This window comes from Felis catus, chromosome X (assembly GCF_018350175.1).
Source record: "Felis catus isolate Fca126 chromosome X, F.catus_Fca126_mat1.0, whole genome shotgun sequence".
NCBI classification, from domain to species: domain Eukaryota; kingdom Metazoa; phylum Chordata; class Mammalia; order Carnivora; family Felidae; genus Felis; species Felis catus.
In genome coordinates, this window is record NC_058386.1 from 86908908 (window position 1) to 86933216 (window position 24309).

General features: G+C 36.7%; 1 protein-coding gene across 5 annotated transcripts in view; it reads right to left on the reverse strand.

The window, feature by feature from the left end:
* RBM41 (RNA binding motif protein 41) overlaps window positions 1–24309 on the reverse strand; it is a 104339-nt gene that overhangs the window by 61046 nt on the left and 18984 nt on the right. For all 5 annotated transcript variants that reach the window (XM_045050457.1, XM_023248813.2, XM_023248812.2 and 2 more), the window contains exon 5: window positions 4693–5096. In XM_045050457.1, the coding sequence (XP_044906392.1) occupies window positions 4693–5096 (404 nt within the window). The remainder of the gene's footprint in view (window positions 1–4692; window positions 5097–24309) is intronic.

The window sequence follows — 24309 nt, forward strand, 5'->3', positions numbered from 1 at the left end:
TCTGATTTTCTGGCCTATATCATTTTCCTTCTCTCTGGAAAAACTTAAAAAAAAATTTTTTTTTCTCACAAGACAGATTTACTGCTGACAAATTCCCTCAGTTTTTGTTTGTCTGAGAAAGTATTTTTTGGTTAACTTTAGAAGGATTGTTTTGCTGTATACAGATTTCTAGATGGGTGTTTTTTTCCTTCAATACTTTAAATATTTCACTTTTCTCTTCTTGCGTGTCTGATTTCTGATGAGAGATCCAATGTAATTCTTATTGTTCCTCTATAGGTAAAGTGTTTCCTCTGGGTGTTTTCAAGATTTTCTCTTTGGATCAGTATTCTGTGTTTGAACATGATACACTTAGTCTGGGGTTATTTATCCTGATTGATATTGTCTTCCCAGATCCTGAATCTGTGGTCCCGTGTCTACCATTAATTTTGGAAACTTCTCAGCCATTCCTACTTCAGCTATCTCTTCTGCTCCTTTTCTTTATTCTCCTTCTGGTATTCCAATCACATGTATGTTATACCTTTTGAAATTGTCCATAGCTCTTGGATATTATTTTCAATTTTTTTACAGTTCTTTTTCTCTTTGCATTTCAGTTTGGAAGGTTTTTATTGACATGTCTTCAAGCATATGGATTCTTTCCTTGGCCACTTCCAGTCCACTGATGAATCTATCAAAAGCATTTCTTTTTAGTGTTTCTGATTTCTTGCATCTCCTTCTGAGTTTCTATCTGTTTACACTACCCATCTGTTCTTGCATATTGTTTATTTTCTCTAATAGATTCTTTAGCATATTAATCATAGTTATTTTAAATTTAAGTTAAATTTAAATATTATCATATAATTCTAAAACTTGCATATCTGAGTTTGGTTCTGATGTTTGCTTGGTCTCTTCAGACTGGCTTTTCTTTTAGCATGCCTTGCCATTTTTTTTGTTGAAAACTGGACATGATGTCTAAGTTAAGAGGAGTTAAGGTAAACAGACCATTAGTACAGGTTTTATGTTAATCTGGCAAGGAGTTGATGGTGTTTAGTGTTTACTCTAGCTGTAGGTGTCAGAGGTTTCAATTTCCCCTAATGTTCTTGCTTTTTCTCCCCTATTTTCTTTCAGACTCCCTAATACCTCCTTAAATGGAGTCTGAATCTTGCAAGTCTTTCAGCTGTAGTCCATAGTTATTATATTGAAGCCCCATTGATCTGTGGGGCAGGGAGAAACATTCTGTAATCACATAATTAAGTCTCAAGTCTTTTAGCATGTCTGTGTCCCCAGCCTGTAACCTTCACAAGTGTCTTCTAGTCCCCCCCACCCCCCCTTAGATGAGACAGGAAGGTTAGAGGCCTCCGGAGTTGGATAATTTCACTTCTCCCAGGCTGGAGAAGGCTTTGGTAAAGATGTTTCACTTGCTGGGTATCCCTTTGTTAGGTAGAAGCTCTGGGTAGATTTCAAAATGATTACTTTTCCCTTCCTCATGCCAGGAACAGGAGATTGTTTCTTGGCCCTTCCCCTTGAGAACTTAATGGAGTTCCTGGAGGTAAAAATCATGAAAATATGAGGGCCTTCATAGACTGAGGCCCCTAGAGTTTGTCACTCAAACAATCTACACCCCGCTTCCAGCAGTTTGTCAAAGTTACTGCGTAAGTGTCCGTACCAGTTTATGGCTACAGTGCTTTCTGCTCCTGAAAAGCAGATCTGGGCTGTGATTCTCTGTAATTGCCTATCTTTCCAGACTTGGGGGTTGCAATTTGCTCTGTGACTTCAATTCTCTGATGGGTCCAAGAAAAGTCATTGCTGTTTTATTTGTTCAGCTGTTTTTCTTGATGTAAGACATGAATGATAACTTCCAAGCACTTTACACATTGGCACTAAAACCAGAAGTCTGCAAGTAGCTTTTTTCATTCAACATTATGTTTGTGAGTTTCATGTATATTGATACCTGTAATTCTATTTTATTCATTTTCTATACTGTACAATATTCTATTTTATGAATATACCATGCTTTATCCATTCTCCTGCTGATGAACAAGTGTGCTGTTTATAAACTGTGCTACGATGAATATCTTTATAACATCTAATGTTCACATGTAAGAGTTCCTCTAAGATAGATACCTAGGAGTGGAATTGCTGACTTATAGTGTATGAGCATCTTCCATTTTACTAGATATTGCTACAGAGTTCATAAAAGCGATTGCCCTCATTTATATTCACCTCATTTATATTCATTCATTGGCACTGTCAGGCCTTTAAATGTATACCAACTTCCTGGGTGTTAAATGGTTTCTCACTGTAGTTTTATTTTACATTTCTTTGATTACTTATTAATAAGATTTTGTAATTAATTGGTTATTCATGTTTTCTCTTCTGTGAGTTTCTTGTTCATATCTTTTGGCCATTTTCATTGGGTTGTTTGTGTACTTTTTGTTGGTTTTGTAGGGAAGGATTTCCTTGAAATGACTCAAAAAGTACAAACCATCAAATAAAATACTGATGATCTCATTACATTAAAATGAAAGATTTCTGGTTAACAAAAGATATCAGAAATAACGTTTAAAAGATAAGCCCCCCCACTGGAAGAATATATTTGCTAAATAAGCAACATGTGTTTATATCCAGAATTTAAAAATAATTTCTGTAAATAATATGAAAAACTAGGCAATCAAATAGTGGGGAAAGAAATGGAACAGGCAATGCACAGAAAGTTGCTGAAAAGGCTAATAAATGTATGATTACAAGCATAACTTCATCGGAAATCAGAAACCTGCAAATGAAGTCAATGAGATACCTTCAAACATTTTAGACTGGCAAAAATGAAAAGTCCAACACTAAAGAGTCTTGGCAAGGATATGAAAGAGATTTTGAAACCCTGCTCATGGAGTTGAATATATACATACCCTATATCACAGTAATTCCACTCCTAGGAATGTAATACAGAACAGTGATTCTTAAAATGTCACTCTCAGACCAGTAGCATCAGCACCTCATGGGAGCTTGTTGGAAATGCAAACTCTCAGGCCCTTCCAGGTGATTCTGGTCCATACTAACATTTAAGAATCACGGCAATAGAGCAATATTTTTCCAACTTTTTTGACTAGATCCATAGGAAGAAATGCATTTTACATTCTGGCACACATATATACCACACACACACACACACACACACACACACACACACACAACCAAACCAAAAGCTTCCAGAAACAGTCAACACCCTTACTCTACAGAATGTACTTTGATATCTTCTATTCTATTTTGTTTCATTAGAAAAATTGCTTGTTGTGACCTACAATTGTAACCACAAGTTTGAAAAACTGTCCTAGAGAAACTCTTGTACATATGCAACACGAGATACGTACAATGTTTGTTGCAGAATGGTCTGTAATAGCAAAAAGAAAAAGAAAATATCTTCAGGAGAATGGATAAATGAATTATAGTGTATTTCTACAATGTAATACTCCATAGTTCCTTATATTATTAAAATAAGTTTCAAAAACATTATGTATATTGAATCAAAAAAGCAAGTTGTAGAAGAATATGTCGAGTATGACATCATCTATATAGTTTTAAAATATGTAAAGTTATATTTTGTTTATGAATATATAAATATGTAGCAAAAATATAAAAACATGCATCAGGATGATAAATAGCAAATTCAGGATAGTAGTTACCTCTGGAGTGGAGACAGGGAAATGGGATTGGTGAGGGATACCTGGAAGTCTTCAGGTGTGTCTGTAAGGCTCTATTTTTCTAACAAGCAAATAGGGAAACTATGAAGAACTGGTTAAGATGGCTGGCTAGGCATGAGGGTTTTTGTTATATTATTCTTTAAATTTTTGTATATTAGTAATATTTTATAATAAAAAACACAAATCAAGCTGTCCTTGAACAGCAAGAATATATTAGAAATGCAGTCATTCAGAAAAAACTGCTTTAATATCCCTCATCTACAATGTCTTTTTTTAAAATTCAGGGACAGCCAGAAGCTAACATTATTTTTTTTGGTTTTGTTTTTTAAATTAAACACGGCCAAGTATATGCTCCAGGGGCTTGTGTTGCCTCTTTGGGCGACATAACAAAGTTTTCCATTCTGGATGTTAACATATACCAATAATGTGAAATAATGATGTGATCAATAAAACAAGGTTTACAATTCTTATATATTTGTCAATTTCTCAAGCCTTAGAGGCCTTGCACTTTCACTTTGCTGCTTAGCTATTAGCAGTTTCAAGTCATATGTCATATGAAAGCCAGATGGAGCATTCTAAAGAAAAAAACTCATGCAATAACACTAAACCCTATTCACAACCAGGTGGCCAATTATTTATTGACTAATTTCAGAGGCACCATGGTTACCTGATATGGTGGTCTTAGGAATACTACTTGATTTATTACTAGCCTAGGAAACTGGAGATTACTTTCCCTTCAATTCAGGGCCTCTAGTGGGTATGGACTAGAGTCTCATCAAGATTTCTTTAAAATTCTAAGGATAGCTTAGGACCTCAGGAAACCACAAAGAACATCCGAGGAAATATGCTATTTATATAGTATGAAGAGAATTAATAGCCAAAGTCAAGGAAAAACACAATCACTATGCCTATGTCACGATTCCTTGGTATAATCAAAGCTAATTTAAAAGTATTAATTTAGGTAGAGGTAAAGAAAAATTAAAACAACCCATGTTTTTTTTCTTGGTTTGGCCTATACCTTGTTTGGCTCCCCTGGATTATATGAAGAAAACATAGGAATTTTTCGGATCTCTTCCTCTGACAAACGATTTCTCTGGATCTCATCTTCTGGGACAAATTCTATTGGCTGCGTCAGCTTCTTAGGCCCAGTCCAACACTGCTCAGGTGAATTATCAAAAACTTTGGCCACATGGAGACTGGGACCTTTACCCTGTGCTGCCTGTTTTCCCTTGTCCTGGAGTAATGACGGGTTCTCAGCTGTGCCACTATCTCCCACTGATGTAGCTGAGACCAGTGAGTGGGAAGCAAAGGGTTCACCTCTCATAAGTTGGAACTCTTCAAGACGTTTTTTCATTATCATCTCTTGGTAAAAACTTTCCAGGTTGTTCATGGGATCACCTTTGTTCTTCTTTTGGGGTTCATCTAGATCAAGACAAAGAGATAGGGAAGTTCTACAAAGCCTACCAATAAAACTTTTGACAAATAAATAAAAATTAAATCTTGGATTTCAGATATAGAAACTCTGTTGGGGTAAGTGATTATAACCTTTGACAAATGACAGTAGTATATAGTTGGTTTAATGCAGTGTATCTCAAGCAAGGGTGGAACTATGGTGAGGCAAGTGAGGTCCCTTGGGTGCAAAATCTAAGGAGGTGCTCACTCTGAGTCATGCAAGTACATGCACCTAACTGATAAGGACATTAAAAATGTAACCAGTGTGGCATTATCCCACGCCACAGAATAATTCCTTAGTATCATCTACAATGGAGTTCATATTCAAGTGGCTCTGATTCTCTCAAAGTTATCTTTTTACACTTGGCCGTTCAATGCAGAATCTAAACCAGGCTTTGGCTGTTATAGCTCTTAAGTCTGTTCTATTTTAAAACAGTGCCCCTTCATTTACACCCCTCCAACTCATTTTTTCCACATCCCATTGAATTATTGGAGGAACCACATCATTTGTCCAGAGAACAAATGAAATTTGACTTACTGTTCCTCATGTTATTGTTTCACTTGTTCCTTAATCCCCTCTATTTCTTACAAACTGGCAGTTAAATCTAGAGCTACGCTAAGACAATAGTCATTGGCCACACAAATCTATTTAAATTAATGTTTTAAATGTCAGCTCCCCAGTTAACTAGTCACATTTCAAATGCTTGAGAGACATATGTAGCTAGTGGATACCATGAAGGGCAGAATAGATAGAAACCACTTACATCATTGTGGAACACTGCATTAAGATAGTGCTGACCTAGAGATGTGATTAGATTTACACTCAATATTTTAGGCAACGATCCTCCCAGATAGATGTATACTTCCTATTATGTCATGTCATAGGGCACATGTTTGGTGGTCCCACTTTAATGTTGCTAAAGTTGATCAGCAGATTCAGACAGTGTTAGTCTGATCCCTCCACTGTGAAGTCTTCCCATTCACCTAATGGGATTTGTATCTATGGATGACCATTGCCTAGATCTATTAATTTATTAAGAGTTGCAAAATGGAACTCCCCTAATTATATTATTTATTTTGTGTTTATTAATTCTATTATTTCTCTTGTATTTATTATCTGGAATCCTATAATGAACTTACCGTCAATTATTTGGTTTTCCAATATACAGTTTATACAGGAAAGGCAGGACAAATGCTTGATTTTTTTCCCAGTATTTACCAACTATGAGAGTAATGAGTTGGTACCTTAGAAATGTCCAATGGTAACCAATGATTATTTTTAGTATAATCGTGAGACCATTTTTATATGTTTGATTGTGTTTCAATTAAATGTAGTCTTTATTCTTTTTGGTGGTCAAATTATCTCACTTGGGACCAGTAAGTCCCTTCAAATTGGCTCCTGTGTTGCTTTCCATTTTTTTGGCACAGCAAGGTGTTACAAATTCATTTTGAATATTCCCTGACTCAAACCTAGATTATCTCTCCAAGGACCCTGGGTCCTTTTAATGGGGAATAGTATTTAGAAACTACAACGTGTTGTCAGGTGTGTTCACAGATGTTGAGTTGTTGCTTCTAGGCCTTTTCACTGGACAACGCTAGGAAATTCTTTTAAAAGAAAAATAAATCATGAGCTCATACTGGTACGTCCACTTTAAATGTAATATTCAAGGTTTTTACTCAAACTTCTTGGTTTTTATAGAATTTTAAAATGTCAATAACAATACTAATACAACTATCAATAATAAAACCACTGAATACAGTTTTAGGAATGAATACATGTACAAATGTTGTGTTAAAGTCACTTTACATAACTGCTTTCTCTGTATGGTTATGCTACCAACTTTATTTATAGTTAGGTTCATTTGCTTCAAGTTATTTATGAACTTTCGAAATTGATTTTTTCTCTTTTTTATTAGTTTTTTAAATTATGCAGAACACTATATGAGTCTAAAGTGAAAACTGTGTAATACATACAGTACTTTCACAGAAGTCTCAACTCTATCTCTGTTCCCTTCATCCCATTCCTTTCGTTTTCCATAAATAATAATTTTTATTAGGTTTTGACATTATGATTCCATTGTTTCTTTTTTAAATGTTTATTTATTTATATTTTTGAGAGCGAGAGTGAGAGAACACGCATGCGACTTGGGGAGGGGCAGAGAGAGAGGGAGAGAGAGAATCCCAAGCGGGTTCTGTAGTGTCAGCACAGAGCCCTATGTGGGGCTTGATCTCCTGAACCATGAGATCATGACCCAAGCCAAAATCAAGAGTCGGACACTCAGATGCTCAACCAACTGAGTCTCCAGGAGCTAGGTTTCTTTTTTGTTTTTGTTTTTGAAAATATAAGCAAATAGGTGCACACACACAACACATATATATGTGTATAATTCATTAGTTACACCCCTCTTCTACATACAAGGTAACTTACTATAAACGTTGTTCTACAACTTTCTTTTTTGCACTTAGCAATATATCCTGGAAATAACTATATTAATGTGTAGAGCTCTTCTCCTTCCTCTTGATAACTGCACAGTACTCTACTGTGTGGATGTACTAGTTTATTCAACTACTCCTCTACTGATGCACATTAGTGTTGTATCCAGTCTTTTTTGCTTATATGAATAATGTCCTGAAAAACAGCCTTGTGCATACAGGATTTTGTATTTTTCCAGTATATCTTTGAAATAGATTATAAGAGGTGGCATTGCTGAGACAAAGGGTAAATGTGTATGTACTTTTTCCATATATTGCTAAATTCCACTCTGTAGGAGTTGTACTATTCTGCCTTTCCACCAGCAGGGTATAAGAATATTTAGAAAAGGATTTCTTAAGATGCCAAAAGCACTAACCATTAAAGAAAATATTAGCAAACTCAACTATATTACAATTTAAAACTTTTGTTCATTAAGAAAATCATAAAGAGAGAAAAGTCATAGAATGGGACGAGATGTTTGCTGCACAAATAACTGGTAAATAACCATTAAGGAAAGGGGCAGGTGATTGAAAAAAAATGCCTCACAAAAGAGGAGACATACATGACTGACAAATATATGCAAAAATGCTCAACGATATTAGAATTCAGAGAAATGCTAATTAAGAAGGTAATGGGATACTAATAGAAAACTGCCATGTTGGCAAAAAATTAAAAAGAATACCAATATCACAGGTCAGTGAAATTGTAGAGCAAATAGAAACCTCCTACATTGCTGGTAGGAATGTGCACCCATAGGGCAAATCACTATAACATTATCTACCAATGTTAAATATATGCTCATAATATGACAATTTCCATGCTTACATATATACCCTAGAAAAATTTAGATATATGTGTACCAGGATACAATAGTAATAATGTTTAGATCAGTGCTATTTATAATAGCTTTAAACTGGCAAAAATGTAAATGTCCATCTAAGAATCAATTATAAAATTGTAGTCAGTTTATATTATGAAATAATACATCCTAATGAAAGTGAAGAAATTTCAGCTACATATGACCAAGTGGATAAATATTCTAATGTATACATTCAGAAATATATATTTAGTGACTATTATGATTCAGGTAGGTTCTTGGGGTATATCTATATAAAATAAAGATCCCTATCTTTATGGAGCTCAGTGAATTATATAGAATGTTAGAAGGTTATGAGTGCTGTGAAAAAAATACAGCAGCATAATGGGTGACTGGAAGTGCTAGGGGGTGGTAGTAGTGGTAGTTGCAATTTTAATGTTGGTCTTGGTAAGTCTCATTGAAAAAGTGACATTTGAGAGATATGACTTAAAGAAAGTATGGGAAACTATCATGCTGATATTAGAATAAGGGCTCCAAAGTGAGGAACATGTCTCAAAAAAATGATAAAGTCTGAAATCATACAAACTGTTTATCTGACCACAATGGAATCAGATTAGACATCCACTGCTGGAAGAAATCTGAGAAAACACAAATATTTAGAAATTAAACAGCACAATTCTAAATACCTCATAGGTCAAAGAACTTACAAAGGAAATTTTAAAAATATTTTGAACTAAATGAAAACACCATAATCTAAATTTATCGATGCAGCTAAAACAATGCTGAGAGATAAATCTGTAGCTTTAAACACCTATATCAGAAAAGAAGAATGTTTTCAAACCTATAATCTGAGCTTCCAAACTTAGGAAACTAGAAAAAGAGCAAACTAAACACAAAGCAAGGAAAAAGAAGAAAATAATAAAGATCAGGGTATAAATTAGTGTTAATAGAAAACAACAACAACAAAAAAAAAAGAACAGAAAATCAATGAAACCAAAAGCTGATTCTTTGAAAAGTTTAACAAAATGGCAAACCCTTAGCTAGACCAACCAAGAAAATAAAAGACAGAAATTACTAACATCAAGAATTAAAGATGAGGCATAATTACTGACCCTATAGAAATGGAAACGAGTATAAGGGAATATTATAAATAACTTTAGGCCAACAAATTAGAAAGCTTAAATGAATGGACAAACTCATAGAAAGATGCAAATTAACAGCAGACACAAAAATAAAGAGAATAGCTGAATAAACTCATAATAAGTAAATTGGTTGAATTAGTAATCAACAATCTGCTCACAAAGAAAAGTCCACATCAAGATGTCTTCATTTAATGTCTACCAAATATTTAAAGAAATAATACCAATCACACACAAACACTCTCAGAAAACAGAGCAGGGAATCTTTTCCAACTTATTCTATGATGTCAGTACTATACTGAAACCAAAGCTAAACAAAAACTTCACAAGCAAAGAAAACCACAGATAAATATCCCTCATGGACACAAAAATCCTTAACAAAATATTAGCAAGCCTAATCCAGCAACATATAGAAATGATTATATACACATAAGTAGAATTTGTCCCAGAAATGAAAGATAGGTTTAGCATCTAAAAAAAAAAGCAATGAATACATCCTATTAATAGATATAAACATTGGGGCGCCTGGGTGGCTCAGTCGGTTAAGCAGCTGACTTTGGCTCAGGTCATGATTTCGCGGTCCGTGAGTTTGAGCCCCGCGTCGGGCTCTGTGCTGACAGCTCAGAGCCTGGAGCCTGTTTCGGATTCTGTGTCTCCCTCTCTCTGACCCTCCCCCGTTCATGCCCTGTCTCTCTCTGTCTCAAAAATAAATAAACGTTAAAAAAATAGATATAAACATTAAATCACATGATCACTATAGTAGGTGCAGAAAAAGCATTAAACAAAATCTAACATCCATTCGTGATTTAAAAAAAAACCCTCAATTATGTATGAATAACAAGGGTACATCCTCAGCCTGCATATGATAGGCTGAATGACACCTCAAAAGTCCACATCCTAATTCCTGGAATCTATGAAAACGTTACATGGCAAAGGAGATTCTACAGATGTGAATAAGTTACAGATCTTGAGTTAGGAGAGTAGCCTGGATTACGCAGGTGGGCCCAATATAATCACAAGGGTCCTTATAAAGAATGAGGCAGGAGGGTCAGAGACAGAGGGGTAGATGTAGTAATGGAAGTAGAATTTGAAGTAATGTGAGAAAAGAGCCATGAGCCAAGGAATTACACGTAGGTCTAAAAGCTGGAAAAGGCTCCCCTAGAGAACTCCAGAAGGAAGGCAGCCCTATGGACAACTTGATTTTACAACTTCTGACCTCTAGAACTGTATATAAGAAGAAAGTAGTTGCTTTAAGCCACTAAGTTTATATAGTTATAGTACCCACAAGAAAGTAATGTATTACAATGCTACAGATCATGTACAAAGATCATGTACAAAGAACCTAAAGATAAAATTATAGTTAATGGTTAAAAACTAAATGTTTCCCCCCCAACACTGGGAGCAAGGCAAGGATGCTTGCTCTCACCACTTCCATTCAACACTGTCCTGAAGGTTCTAGACAGTGTAAGGAGGCAAAAACAAAAACAAAAAGACATCTAGATTGGAAAGAAAGAAGTAAAACTGCCTTATGCATAGGTAACATAATTGTCCATGCAGAAAATTCCAAGGTATCCACAATAAAACTACTAGAATTAATAAAAGAATATCACAAGATCAAGAATGCAAGATAGATACTCAATAATCAACTGTTTTTCTATTAGATACATGTATGTACCAATCAGAAAATGAAATAATTTTCAGAATTGTTTTCTGTTCACAAGAACATAAAAATGAAAAAAATATTTATGAACTAATAGACTTGACAGATATATTTAGAACTCTGCATCCCAAAGCAACAGAATATACTTTTTTCTTGAGTGCACATGGAACATTCTCCAAGATAGATAACATACTGGGTCACAAAACAGCCCTTCATAAGTATACAAGAATTGAGATCATACCATGCATACTTTAGGAACACAATGCTATGAAGCTTGAAATCAACCACAGGAAAAAGTCTGGAAAACCTCCAAAAGCATGGAGGTTAAAGAACACCTTACTAAAGAATGAATGGGTCAACCAGGCAATTACAGAAGAAATTAAAAAATATATGGAAACAAATGAAAATGAAAAGAACATTCCAAACACTTTGGGATGCAGCAAAGGCAGTCCTGAGAGGAAAATACATTGCAATCCAGGCCTATCCCCTGAAACAAGAAAAATCCCAAATACAAAATCTAACAGCACACTTAAAGGAACTAGAAGCAGAACAGCAAAGACACCCCAAACCCAGGAGAAGAAGAGAAATAATAAAGATCAGAGCAGAAATAAACAATATAGAATCTAAAAAAACTGGAGAGCAGATCGATGAAAACAAGAGTTGGTTTTTTGAAAAAATAAACAAAATTGATAAACCTCTAGCCAGGCTTCTCAAAAAGAAAAGGGAGATGACCCAAATAGATAAATCATGAATGAAAATGGAATTATTACAACCAATCTCTCAGAAATACAAGCAATTATCAGGGAATACTATGAAAAATTATATGCCAACAAACTGGACAACCTGGAAGAAATGGACAAATTCCTAAACATCCACATACTCCCAAAACTCAAACAGGAAGAAATAGAAAGCATGAACAGACCCATAACGGGTGAACAAATTGAATCAGTTATCAAAAATCTCCCAACAAATAAGAATCCAGGAGTAGGTGGCTTCCCTGGGGAATTCTACCAGACATTTAAAGCAGCAATAATACCTATCCTTCTCAAGCTATTCTAAAAAATAGAAAGGGAAGGAAAACTTCCAGACTCATTCTATGAAGCCAGCATTACTTTGATTCCTAAACCAGACAGAGACCCAGTAAAAAAAGAGAACTACAGGCCAATATCCCTGATGAATATGAATGCAAAAATTCTCAATAAGACACTAGCAAATTGAATTCAACAGCTTATAAAAACAATTATTCACCATGATCAAGTGGGATTCATTCCTGGGATGCAGGGCTGGTTCAACATTCGCAAATCAATCAATGTGATACATCACATTAATAAAAGAAAAGAACCATATGATCCTGTCAATCGATGCAGAAAAAGCATTTGACAAAATTCAGCATCCTTCTTTAATAAAAACCCTCGAGGGGCGCCTGGGTGGCGCAGTTGGTTAAGCGTCCGACTTCAGCCAGGTCACGATCTTGTGGTCCGCGAGTTCGAGCCCCGCGTCGGGCTCTGGGCTGATGGCTCAGAGCCTGGAGCCTGTTTCCGATTCTGTGTCTCCCTCTCTCTCTGCCCCTCCCCGTTCATGCTCTGCCTCTCTCTGTCCGAAAAATAAATAAACGTTGAAAAAAAAAATTAAAAAAAAATAAATAAATAAAAACCCTCGAGAAAGTCGGGGTAGAAGGAACATACTTAAACATCATAAAAGCCATTTATGAAAAGCCCACAGCTAATATCATCCTCAATGGGGAAAAACTGAGACCTTTCCCCCTGAGATCAGGAACACGACAGGGATGCCCACTCTCACCGCTGTTGTTTAACATAGTGTTGGAAGTGCTAGCATCAGCAATCAGACAAAAAAAGGAAATCCAAGGCATCAAAATGGGCAAACATGAAGTTAAGCTTTCACTTTTTGCAGATGACATGATATTATACATGGAAAATCCGACAGACTCCACCAAAAGTCTGCTAGAACTGATACATGAATTCAGCAAAGTTGCAGGACACAAAATCAATGTACAGAAATCAGTTGCATTCTTATTCACTAATAATGAAGCAACAGAAAGACAAAGAAACTGATCCCATTCACAATTGCACCAAGAAGCATAAAATACCTAGGAATAAATCTAACCGAAGATGTAAAAGATCTATATGCTGAAAACGATAGAAAGCTCACGAAGGAAATTGAAGAAGATATAAAGAAATGGAAAAACATTCTGTGCTCATGGGTTGGAAGAATAAATATTGTTAAAATGTCAATACTACCCAAAGCTATCTACACATTCAATGCAATCCCAATCAAAATTGCACCAGCATTCTTCTCAAAGCTAGAACAAGTAATCCTAAAATTTGTATGGAACCACAAAAGGCCCCGAATAGCCAAAGTAATTTTGAAGAAGACCAAAGTAGGAAGCATCACAATCCCAGACTTTAGCCTCTACTACAAAGCTGTAATCATCAAGACAGCGTGGTATTGGCACAAAAACAGACACAGAGGCCAATGGAATAGAATAGAAACCCCAGAATTAGACCCACAAACGTATGGCCAACTAATCTTTGACAAAGCAGGAAAGAATATCCAATGGAAAAAAGTCTCTTTAACAAATAGTGCTGGGAGAACTGGACAGCAACATGCAGAAGGTTGAAACTAGACCACTTTCTTAACACCATTCACAAAAACAAACTCAAAATGGAGAAAGGACCTGAATGTGAGACAGGAAACCATCAAAACCCTAGAGGAGAAAGCAGGAAAAGACCTCTCTGACCTCAGCTGCAGGAATTTCTTACTTGACACATTCCTAAGGGCACGGGAATTAAAAGCAAAAATGAACTATTGGGACCTCATGAAGATAAAACGCTTCTGCACAGCACAGGAAACAATCAACAAAACTAAAAGGCAACCAACGGAATGGGAAAAGATATTTGCAAATGACATATCGGACAAAGGGCTAGTATCCAAAATCTATAAAGAGCTTACCAAACTCCACACCCAAAAAACAAATAATCCAGTGAAGGAATGGCCAGAAAACATGAATAGACACTTCTCTAAAGAAGACATCCAGATGGTCAACAGACACATGAAAAGATGCTCAACGTCGCTCCTCATCAGGGAAATACAAATCAAAACCACACTCAGCTATCACCTCACGCCAGTCAGAGTGGCTAAAATGAACAAATCAGGAGACTATAGATGCTGGAGAGGATGTGGAGAAACGGGAACCCTCTTGCACTGTTGGTGGGAATGCAAACTGGTGCAGCCGCTCTGGAAAACAGTGTGGAGGTTCCTCAAAAAATTAAAAATAGACCTACCCTATGACCCAGCAATAGCACTGCTAGGAATTTACCCAAGGGATACAGGAGTGCTGATGCACAGGGGCACTTGTACCCCAATGTTTATAGCAGCACTCTCAACAATAGTCAAATTATGGAAAGAGCCTAAATGTCCATAAACTGACGAATGGATAAAGAAATTGTGGTTTATATACACAATGCAGTACTACGTGGCAATGAGAAAGAATGAAATATGTCCTTTTGTAGCAACGTGGATGGAACTGGAGAGTGTTATGTTAAGTGAAATAAGTCATAGAGAGAAAGACAGATACCATATGTTTTCACTCTTATGTGGATCCTGAGAAAATTAACAGAAGTCTATGGGGGAGGGGAAGAAAAAAAAAAGAAGTTAGAGAGGGAGAGAGTCAAGGCATAAGAGACTCTTAAAAACTGAGAACAAACTGAGGGTGAATGGGGGGTGGGAGGGAGGGGAGGGTGGGTGATGGGTACTGAGGAGGGCACCTTTTGGGATGAGCACTGGGTGTTGTATGGAAACCAATTTGACAATAAATTTCATATTAAAAAAATAAAAAAAAAGAACTAATACAAATATTTGTAAACTTAAAACTGTAAAACATTGCTGAAATAAATTATAGAAGAGCTAAACAAAGGAAGAGACATTACATGCTGATGGATTAGATTAATATTAAAATGACCACTTTTCCCAAAACTGAATTACAGACTTGACACAATCCTTATCAAATATCAGCAGCTTTTTTTATAGAAAACTTGACAAGCTGCTTCTAAAATTTACATGGAAATACAAAGGACCTAAAATAACCAAAGCAATTTGGAAAAACAGGAACAAAGTTGGAGGAGTTACACTAACTGATTTCAAAACTTACTATAAAGGTAAAGATATTCAGAGTATAAGGATAGGCATATACATCAATGGAACCAAAACAAGTGCCCTAAATAAACTCTTACATTTATAGCCAATTGATTTTCCACAAAGGTGCTAAGACAATTCAATGGGAGAAAAAATAGTCTTTACAATAAATAGTGCTGGGACAATTGGATATGCATATGTAAAAATAGGAACATAGAACATTTATCTCACATATAAAAATTAACTCAAACTGGATAATGGTTCTAATTTTAAGAGCTAAAACAATATATATTCTAGAAGAAAACATAGAATAATATCTCTCTGACCTTGGGTTAAGCGAAGATTTCTTAGATATGATACCAAAAAGTCCAAATCATAAAGGAACAAATTGATACACCTCATTAAAATTAAACTTCATTAAAATTAAAAACTTTGGTGCTTCAAAAGACACCATTAAGAAAATAAAAAGACAAGCTCCTGACTGGAAGAAAATATTTGCAAATCATATAACTTATAAAGTTACTTGTATTCAGAATACATAACGAACGCTTACCACTCAATAGTACAAAAAAAACAAAGGCACCCCATCAAAAATGGGTAAAAGACTTGAATAGACACTTCACCAAAGACTTAAGAATGGCTAATAAACACATGAAAAATATTCATGATTATTTATTACAGAAATTCAAAGTAAAACCACATGGAGATATTAGTATTAGTACATACTCGCTAGTATGGCTGTGAAAAAATAAAAGGAAAAACAAGTGTTAGAAAGGATGTAAAGAAGTAAGAACATCACTGATGAGAAAGTAAAATGATGCAACCATATTGGAAAACAGTTTGGCAGTTCCTCAAACAGTTATACACAGAGTTATCATATGACCTAGAAATTCCATTCACTCAAGAGAAGTGAAAACATATCCACACAAAAACCTGGACATGAATGTTCATAGTATTAATCATAGTAGCCAAAAAGTGGAGCCACCCAAATGCTATCAAGTGGTGAAAGGATAAAAAAAATGTGGTATAACCACACAATGGAAGACTATTTAGTAATAAAAAGGAATGAATTGCTGATACAGGCTACAACATGAACAAACTTCGAAAACACGTTATCCGAAAGAAGCCAAATTCCAAAATCACATATTGTTAAGATTCCATTTAAATGAAACACATAGATACAACAAATTTATAGAGACAGAAGGCTTGGGGTAGGCATGGGGGTGATTTACTGCAAATACACTCAAGGGAATTTTGCAGTGACAGAAATGTCTTAAAATTGGATTGTACTGATAATTGCATAATTCAATAAATTTGCTAAAAATCACCTGACTGAACACTTACAACAGGTGAATTTTATCACATGTAAATTACATACCTCCATAAAGTTGTTTAAAAATTAAGAAAAAACACTAGTCTCACAAAATGTTAAAAAATAGGTAAAATATATTAAAAGACATTAAAGAATAATTAAATGAATGGAAAAATATACCATATTCACACTTGAAGTTCTGAAGATTCATAGTGTAAATATGTTAACTCTCCTCAATTCATTTAAATACTTGATAGCATCTCGGGGTGCCTGGGTGGCTCAGTTGGTTAAGCATCCGACTTCGGCTCAGGGCATGCTCTCACGGTTTGAGTTTGAGCCCCACATCAGGCGCTGTGCTGACAGCTCAGAGCCTGGAGCCTCCTTCGGATTCTGGGTCTCCCTCTCTCGCTGCCCCTCCCCCACTCGTGCTGTCTCTTGCTCTCTCTCTCTCTCATAAATAAGCTTTGAAAAAATTTAAGGGGCACCTGGGTGGCTCAGTCAGTTGAGTGTCCGACTTCGGCTCAGGTCATGATCTCATGGTTGGTGGGTTTGAGCCCCGCATGGGACTCTGTGCTGACAGCTTGCTCAGAGCCTGCAGCCTGCTTCAGATTCTGTGTCTGCTTCTCTCTGCCCTTCCCCCGCTCATACTCTGTTTCTGCCTCTCAAAATAAGTAAACACTAAAAAAAATTTTTTTAAGTTAAAAAAAATTTTTTTAATAAAAATAAAAAAGATACTCAACGGAATCTCAATCAAAATCACGTAAGAGAATATGTGTATACATGCATCTGTGTGTGTGTGTGTGTGTGTATGTGTGTGTGTAACTTGACAAGCTGATTCTAAAATTTCCATGGAAAAGCAAAGTATCAAACACTTTTAAAGAAGAACAGGTGGAAGGAATTGTTCTATTGTACCATATAGCAAAACATTAAACATCAGAACTGTGATACTGATTCTGATATACTGATAGCCAAAAAGACCAAAGGAACAAAAGAGAGAACCCATAAAAACATCCATGCATACATGACCACCTGATATATAACAGAGCTAGTAATACAACAACAGTGCAGGGACATTTTCAATATATAGTGTTGGGATAGAGGGTTATTTATATGGTAAAAAAAAAAAATCCTGAAATCCTACTTCATATCATATACGGAAATGAATTCCAGCCAGATCAGACTTAAATGTGAAAGGCAAAAACATAAAGCTTTTAGAATAAAGAACAATATCTTCCTGAGCTCATGTAGGGAAGGATTTATTTACCAAGCACAAAAATCAGCAGGTACAAAGAAAAATTAATAGAGTTTATTACATAAAAATGAAGAACTTTTATTCATCAAAAGACACCATAAAGGCAGCAAAATGATAAGCCACAAAATGGGAATAGGCATTTTCAACATATAAATGACAAAAAGCAACTATCCACAATAGTAAAGAACTTGTACAAATTTATAAGAAATGCATGTAAGATTAGAGATGAAGTTTGGAGACAGAATATTCAGGACATATAACCAGAACACTTTCCAAGCTCCCTCTTCTCTGTAGTAGTACTGAAGGTAAGTAGTGATCACTGAGATTTGTCCTATCTCAGGGCTTTGGGGCTGAGCTATTGCTTTGATACATGCCTAAAATGACCTCTGAACCAAGACTGCATCTGGACACAGATATAAACAGATGATATTCAGGTAGGAAATAGACAATTCCACATTTGCTAAATGGGCAAAGGAACTGAATAGCCATTTCACAAAGGAGGCTATCCAAATGGTCAATAATGTGTGAGAGGGTTTCCAACCTCATTAGACATCAAGAGAAGGAAGTTAAAACCACAATGAAACAAACAAAATAATATGGGCCTGGACTCCTGAAAAATATCAATGCCTGAAAAACACACACACACACACACACACACACACACACACACACACGAACTGTTCTAAAGCAAATTAAATGCAATGTGTGATCCATGATTATATCCTGGATTTAAAATTAAGAACTCTAATTGAAAACTGTAAATTAGATAATATCGGGGTAACAATGCTAAATATCTTAAGAGTGATCATAATACTGTGATTATATAGGAGAATGTCTATATTCTTACAAGATACATAATGAAGTATTTAAGAGTATAACCTCTTGGGGTGCCAGGGTGGCTGAGTTGGTTAAGCCGCCAACTTCGGCTCAGGTCATGGTTAACGGTTCATGAGTTCGAGCCTAGCATCAGGCTCTATACTGACAGTTCAGAGCCTGGAGCCTGCTTTGGATTCTGTGTCTCCCTTGCTCTCTGCCTGCCCCTGCTCATGCCCTCTCTCTCAAAAATAAATAAACATTAAAAAAAAGAGTAAAACCGCTTAATGTTTGAAATTTACTTTCAAATTGTTTAGCAATATACAAACCACACACACATATTCTCATGTAGAAGAAGACAGAGGTATAGCAAATGTGGAAAAATGCCATAGTTGGTAAATGTACATGAAGGGTATGGGTGTACTATTCTTTTGATTTTTCTCCATGTTTGAAATTTTTCAAAATAAAAGGTTGAGAAAAATAAGACCGTACTAAACACTATAAAAAAGAAGTAATATAAATGAATGTAAATTATTAAGAAAGGGCAAAAATAATATAATGAAATACAAGTAAATGCCCATCAGACTGGAGTCTGACAATACACAGTGTGGACAAAGATATGAAACAACCTGAACCTTCTTCACATGTGTTTGGTGGCCTTTTGTCTTGGGACAATCCCTTCACAAAGAGTTATTATCTATAAAGTTGAACATGTATGAATTCTTCACCCCTCAATTCCACTCCTAGGTATATATCCTGAGAAACCCCTGCACATGTGTCCTAGGACACCTGTACCAAAAGGGTCACAATAGCAGAACTGATACTTATAGCCCCCAGATGGACACAACCCACATGACCAACTATAGTAAAATGGATAAACAAAGTTTGGTATGTCCACATAAAGGAATACTATACTGCAATGAAAGTGAATGAACTATGGTTATGCATTGTAATATGGATGAATTTCACAAATATAGCATTAGGTAGAAAAGGAAGACCCAACAGAATACATACAATTCATTGATATAATGTCTAAAAACAAGCAAAGCTAACCACTGTCTAGTGATATATGTATGGGTGGTAAAATATATAAAGCAAAGAAATAATTATCACAAGTCAGGACAGTAATTATATCTGGTAGGCAGGGGGATGTGATTTCTGAAGAGCATACAAAGATTTCTGGAGTACTGGCAACCTTTTATTTCTTGACTTGACTGAATGTACGTGTTAAGTACTCTTTGGCATGACCCATTTCATTATTAAAAATATATTTTTAAGAAACGTGAGTGAGGGGCGCCTGGATGGCTCAGTCAGTTGAGTGACGACTTCGGCTCAGGTCATGACCTTGTAGTCTGTGAGTTCGAACCCCGCGTCGGGCTCTGTGCTGACGGCTCAGAGCTTGGAGCCTGCCTTGGATTCTGTGTCTCCCTCTCTCTGCCCCTTCCCCACTCATGCTCTGTCTCTCTGTCTCTCAAAAAGGAATAAACGTTAAAAAAAAATTTTTTTTAAAAGAAACGTGAGTGAGAGGTAAAGAAGCAAAAATAACTGAGTGTACTGGACTGAACAGTATCCCTCCTCCCCACCCTCCGTCAAATTCATGTCCACCCAGAACCTCAAAATGTAACCTTATTTGGAAATAGAGTATTTGCAGACACAATTAGTTAAGATGAGGTCATACTGGATTAGAGTGGACCCTAAATCCAATGACTGGTGTCTTTTTAAGAAGGTCATGTAGAGACACAGAGACACAGACACACATGTCATGTAATGATAGAAACAGGGATTGGAGTGATGTCTCTACAAGCCAAGGATTGCCAGCACCCACTAGAAGCAAGGAGACAGGCATGGAAAAGATTCTTCCTCAGAGTTTCCGGAGGAAACAACCTTGTCAACATCTTGATTTGAACTAGCCTCCAGAACTGTGAGAGAGGAATTTCTGTTGTTTTAAGTCAACCAGTGACTTAACAGTTAATACAGATTTTGTACTGGAAAATAGGGTGCTGCTGTAACAAATACCTAAAAATGTGGAATTAGCTTTGCAATTGGGTAATGGGTAGAGGCTGGAAGAATTTTTGAGTTGCTTGACAGTAAAAGGTTGGTTACCTTGAAGAGACTGGTGGTAGAAGTATGGGTATAAAGAGCAGTTCGGGTGAGTGCTCAGAAGTAAAGATGACAGTAGAGAAAGCTTCTATCATCTTAGAGAACACATATATCATCATGAATAGAATGTTGCTAGAGAGATATGAACATCAGGAAATGTGCTTCTGGTGAGGCATTAGAAGGAAATGATGAACATGTTATCGGATGCTGGAAGGAAGGTGATCTTTGTGATAAAGTGGCAGAAACTTGGCTGAATTGAGTTCTTCTGTTGGGTGGGAAATATAACTTATAAGTGATGAACTTGGATATTTAGCTGAGGAGATTGCCAAGCAAAGTGTGGAAGATGCAGCCTGATTTCTCTTTGATGTTTACAATGAGAAAAAAGAGACAGATTAAGGAAGGATCTGTTAAAAAAGAAACCAGCACTTCATGATTTAGAGAATTCTCAGTCTATCTAAACAGTGTGCTCTGGAAACAGGGCCAAGTGTGACTGGACAAACTTTCACTGAAGAGATTGATTAGGTGTCAGCAGAAGCCAGGGGTGGAGGAAGGGCTATCCAGAAAGGATCTGTGGAAAACCCTTATAACTGATGGTGTGGATCTCTTGACATACATGAGACCAACATGGTTTTGGAGAATTTTATACCAGCAGAAACAGTAACAGCCTCGTGTGAATGTGACAAAGACAGGACAAAATGAAGAATGACTACAAAGGCAAAGCCAAAGAGGCAAAAGCCAGTGAGGGTGGGCCTGCAGCTACCCTGGTAGGCTGAGAAGGTGGGGCTATCCCAGAGGACCCAGAGAATAAGACCCTCCCTGGGGCCAGAGGACAGAGCGTTAAGCCCAGAGCATTACTCTCGGTTCTGAGACGTAACAGAATTTGCCCTTCTGGGCTGTTAACTTGCTTTAGACCAGTAACCCCTTTATTTCTTCCTTTCTGACCTTTCAGAATGGGGATGCCTATCCGATGCCTGTCTCCCAATAGTATTTTGGAAGCAGATAATCTGTCCAGCTTCACAGAGAATTTTGCCTTAGGGTGGAACATACTCAGAGCCTTAATGACACCTGATTTTCATTATTTAGATAATGACACTTGAGACTTTTTGAGTTGATATTTAGATGAGATTTGGGACTTAGACTTGCTGGTTGAACGGGTGAAGACTTTTGTGGATGTTATAATGGGGTGCATGTATTTTGCATGTGAGACACATATGAATTTTTAAGTTTATTTATTCCTTGAGAGAGACAGCGAGCATGGGGGAGGGGCAGAGAGAGGAGGTGAGAGAGAATCCCAAACAAGCTCTGCCCTGGTAGTGTGGAGTCTGATGTGGGGCTCGAACCCATGAACTGTGAGATCATGACCTGAGCCGAAACCAAGAGTCGGATGCTTAACTGACTGAGCCACCCAAGCACCCTGAGACGGATATGAATTTTTGGAGGTCAGATGGCCGAATGTACTAGATTGAATAGCGTACTCTCAAAATTCATGTCCATCCAGATCTGGCCTCAGACATGACTTTATTTGGAAATAGGGTCCTTGCAGATGTCAGTAGTTAAGATGACATTACACTGAATTAGGGTGAGCCCTAAATCAAATGACCAATGTGCTTATAAGGCCATGTGAAAGCACAGAGACAGAGACACACACAAGACTGTCATGTGATGATGGAGGCACAGATTGAAATGATGCATCTATAACACCAAGGAATGCTGGCAACTGCCTGCACCTAGAGGATACAAGGAAGGATCCTCTTCTAGGGCCTTCAGAAAGAGCATGGACTGCCAACACCTTGATTTAAGACTTCTCGCTGCTATGAAAAGATAAATTTCTGTTGCTCTAAACCACTAGCATTGTGGTAATGTGTTACAGCAGTCCTAGAAAAATAATACAGTGATTGTAGAAAATTCTTCCAAGAAATCATGCTGTAGAGAGGAAGAAAAACTATTGGCATACACAATATGAATGAGTCTCAAAAACATATGCTGAGTTGAGGAAGCCTTACACAAAAAATACATAGTATATGGTTTCAGATATCTGCAGTTCTACAACAGGAAAAACTAATCAATAGTGGAAACAAACCAAGACACTAGTTGCCTCTGGGGAATTACTGAGAAGTACAACAGAACTTTCTGGAGTGGTGGTGATCTTCTATGTATTAGGCTACACACATGCAGTGGTATGCTAGAGATGGTCCAATGATTATACGCCTGTCTTCCAGACTCCATGTTCAGCAAGAACACTTTGGTAACGTGAAATTTGCCATGGTGCGAGTATATAAACCATGGAAACTGGCAAATGATACAAATCAGCATCCTTTAATTTTCTGGAGAGCTGGCTGTTAAACATTTACCAACACATCACTACAAAGAAATGTAGACACTGGTGAAAAGTTAGCAAATGAACACTTAAAATTTGTACATTTCACTGCATGCAAATTTTACATCAAAATAAAACATTTAAATATTTAATTCTAGCTAACAGTATGCATACTGAAGTATTTATGGGGATATATATTTACACTGGCAATTTATTTTATTTAATTTTTTTAATGTTTATTTATTTTTGAGAGAGAGAGAGACAGAGCACGAGAAGGGGAGGAGCAGAGAGAGGGAGACACAAAATCTGAAACAGACTCCAGGTTCTGAGCTTGACACAGGGCTCGAACTCACAAACCATGAGATCATGACCTGAGCCGAAGCCGGACACTCAACTGACTGAGCCACCCAGGCGCCCTGGCAACTTATTTTAAATACATCAACAAAGTAAGATAGATTGATAGATGAATAGAGGAAGAGGTATGTGATAAAATACTAATGGCAGAGTCTAGTTGGTGATATAATGGGTGTTTGTGATAAAATTCTTTCAACATTTGTGTGTTTGAAAATTTTCATTAAAGACTGGAAAACATCATTTCATTTCCTCTATGGATATCAAAAAATATTAACATATGTACTTAAGTCTATAATTTTTATTCAATTTTGCTATTTCACTTTTTAAACCAATTACTACTTTTTTTTGAGAGACAGTGTAAGCGCATGTGCGCATGAACAGGAAGGGGCAGTGGGAGAGAGAATCTTTTTTTAATGTTTATTTTTGAGAGAGAGAGAGAAACAGAGCATGAGTAGGGGAGGGGCAGAGAGAGAGGGAGACACAGAATCTGAAGTAGTCTCCAGGCTCTAAGCTCTCAGCACAGAGCCCAATGCAGGGCTCGACCTCTCAAGCCATGAAATCATGACCTGAGCCGAAGTAGGACACTTAATCGTCTGAGCCACCCAGGCTCCCCCAAGAAAGAGAATCTTAAGCACACTCTATGCCCAGTGCAGAGTCTGAAATGGGGCTCAACTCGGGGCTCGATATCACAAGTGTGAGATCATGACCGGAGGCGAAATCAGGAGTCCCACGCTTAATCAACTGAACCGCCCAGGTGCCCCCAAACCAATTGCTACTTATTATGTTTATAGCAA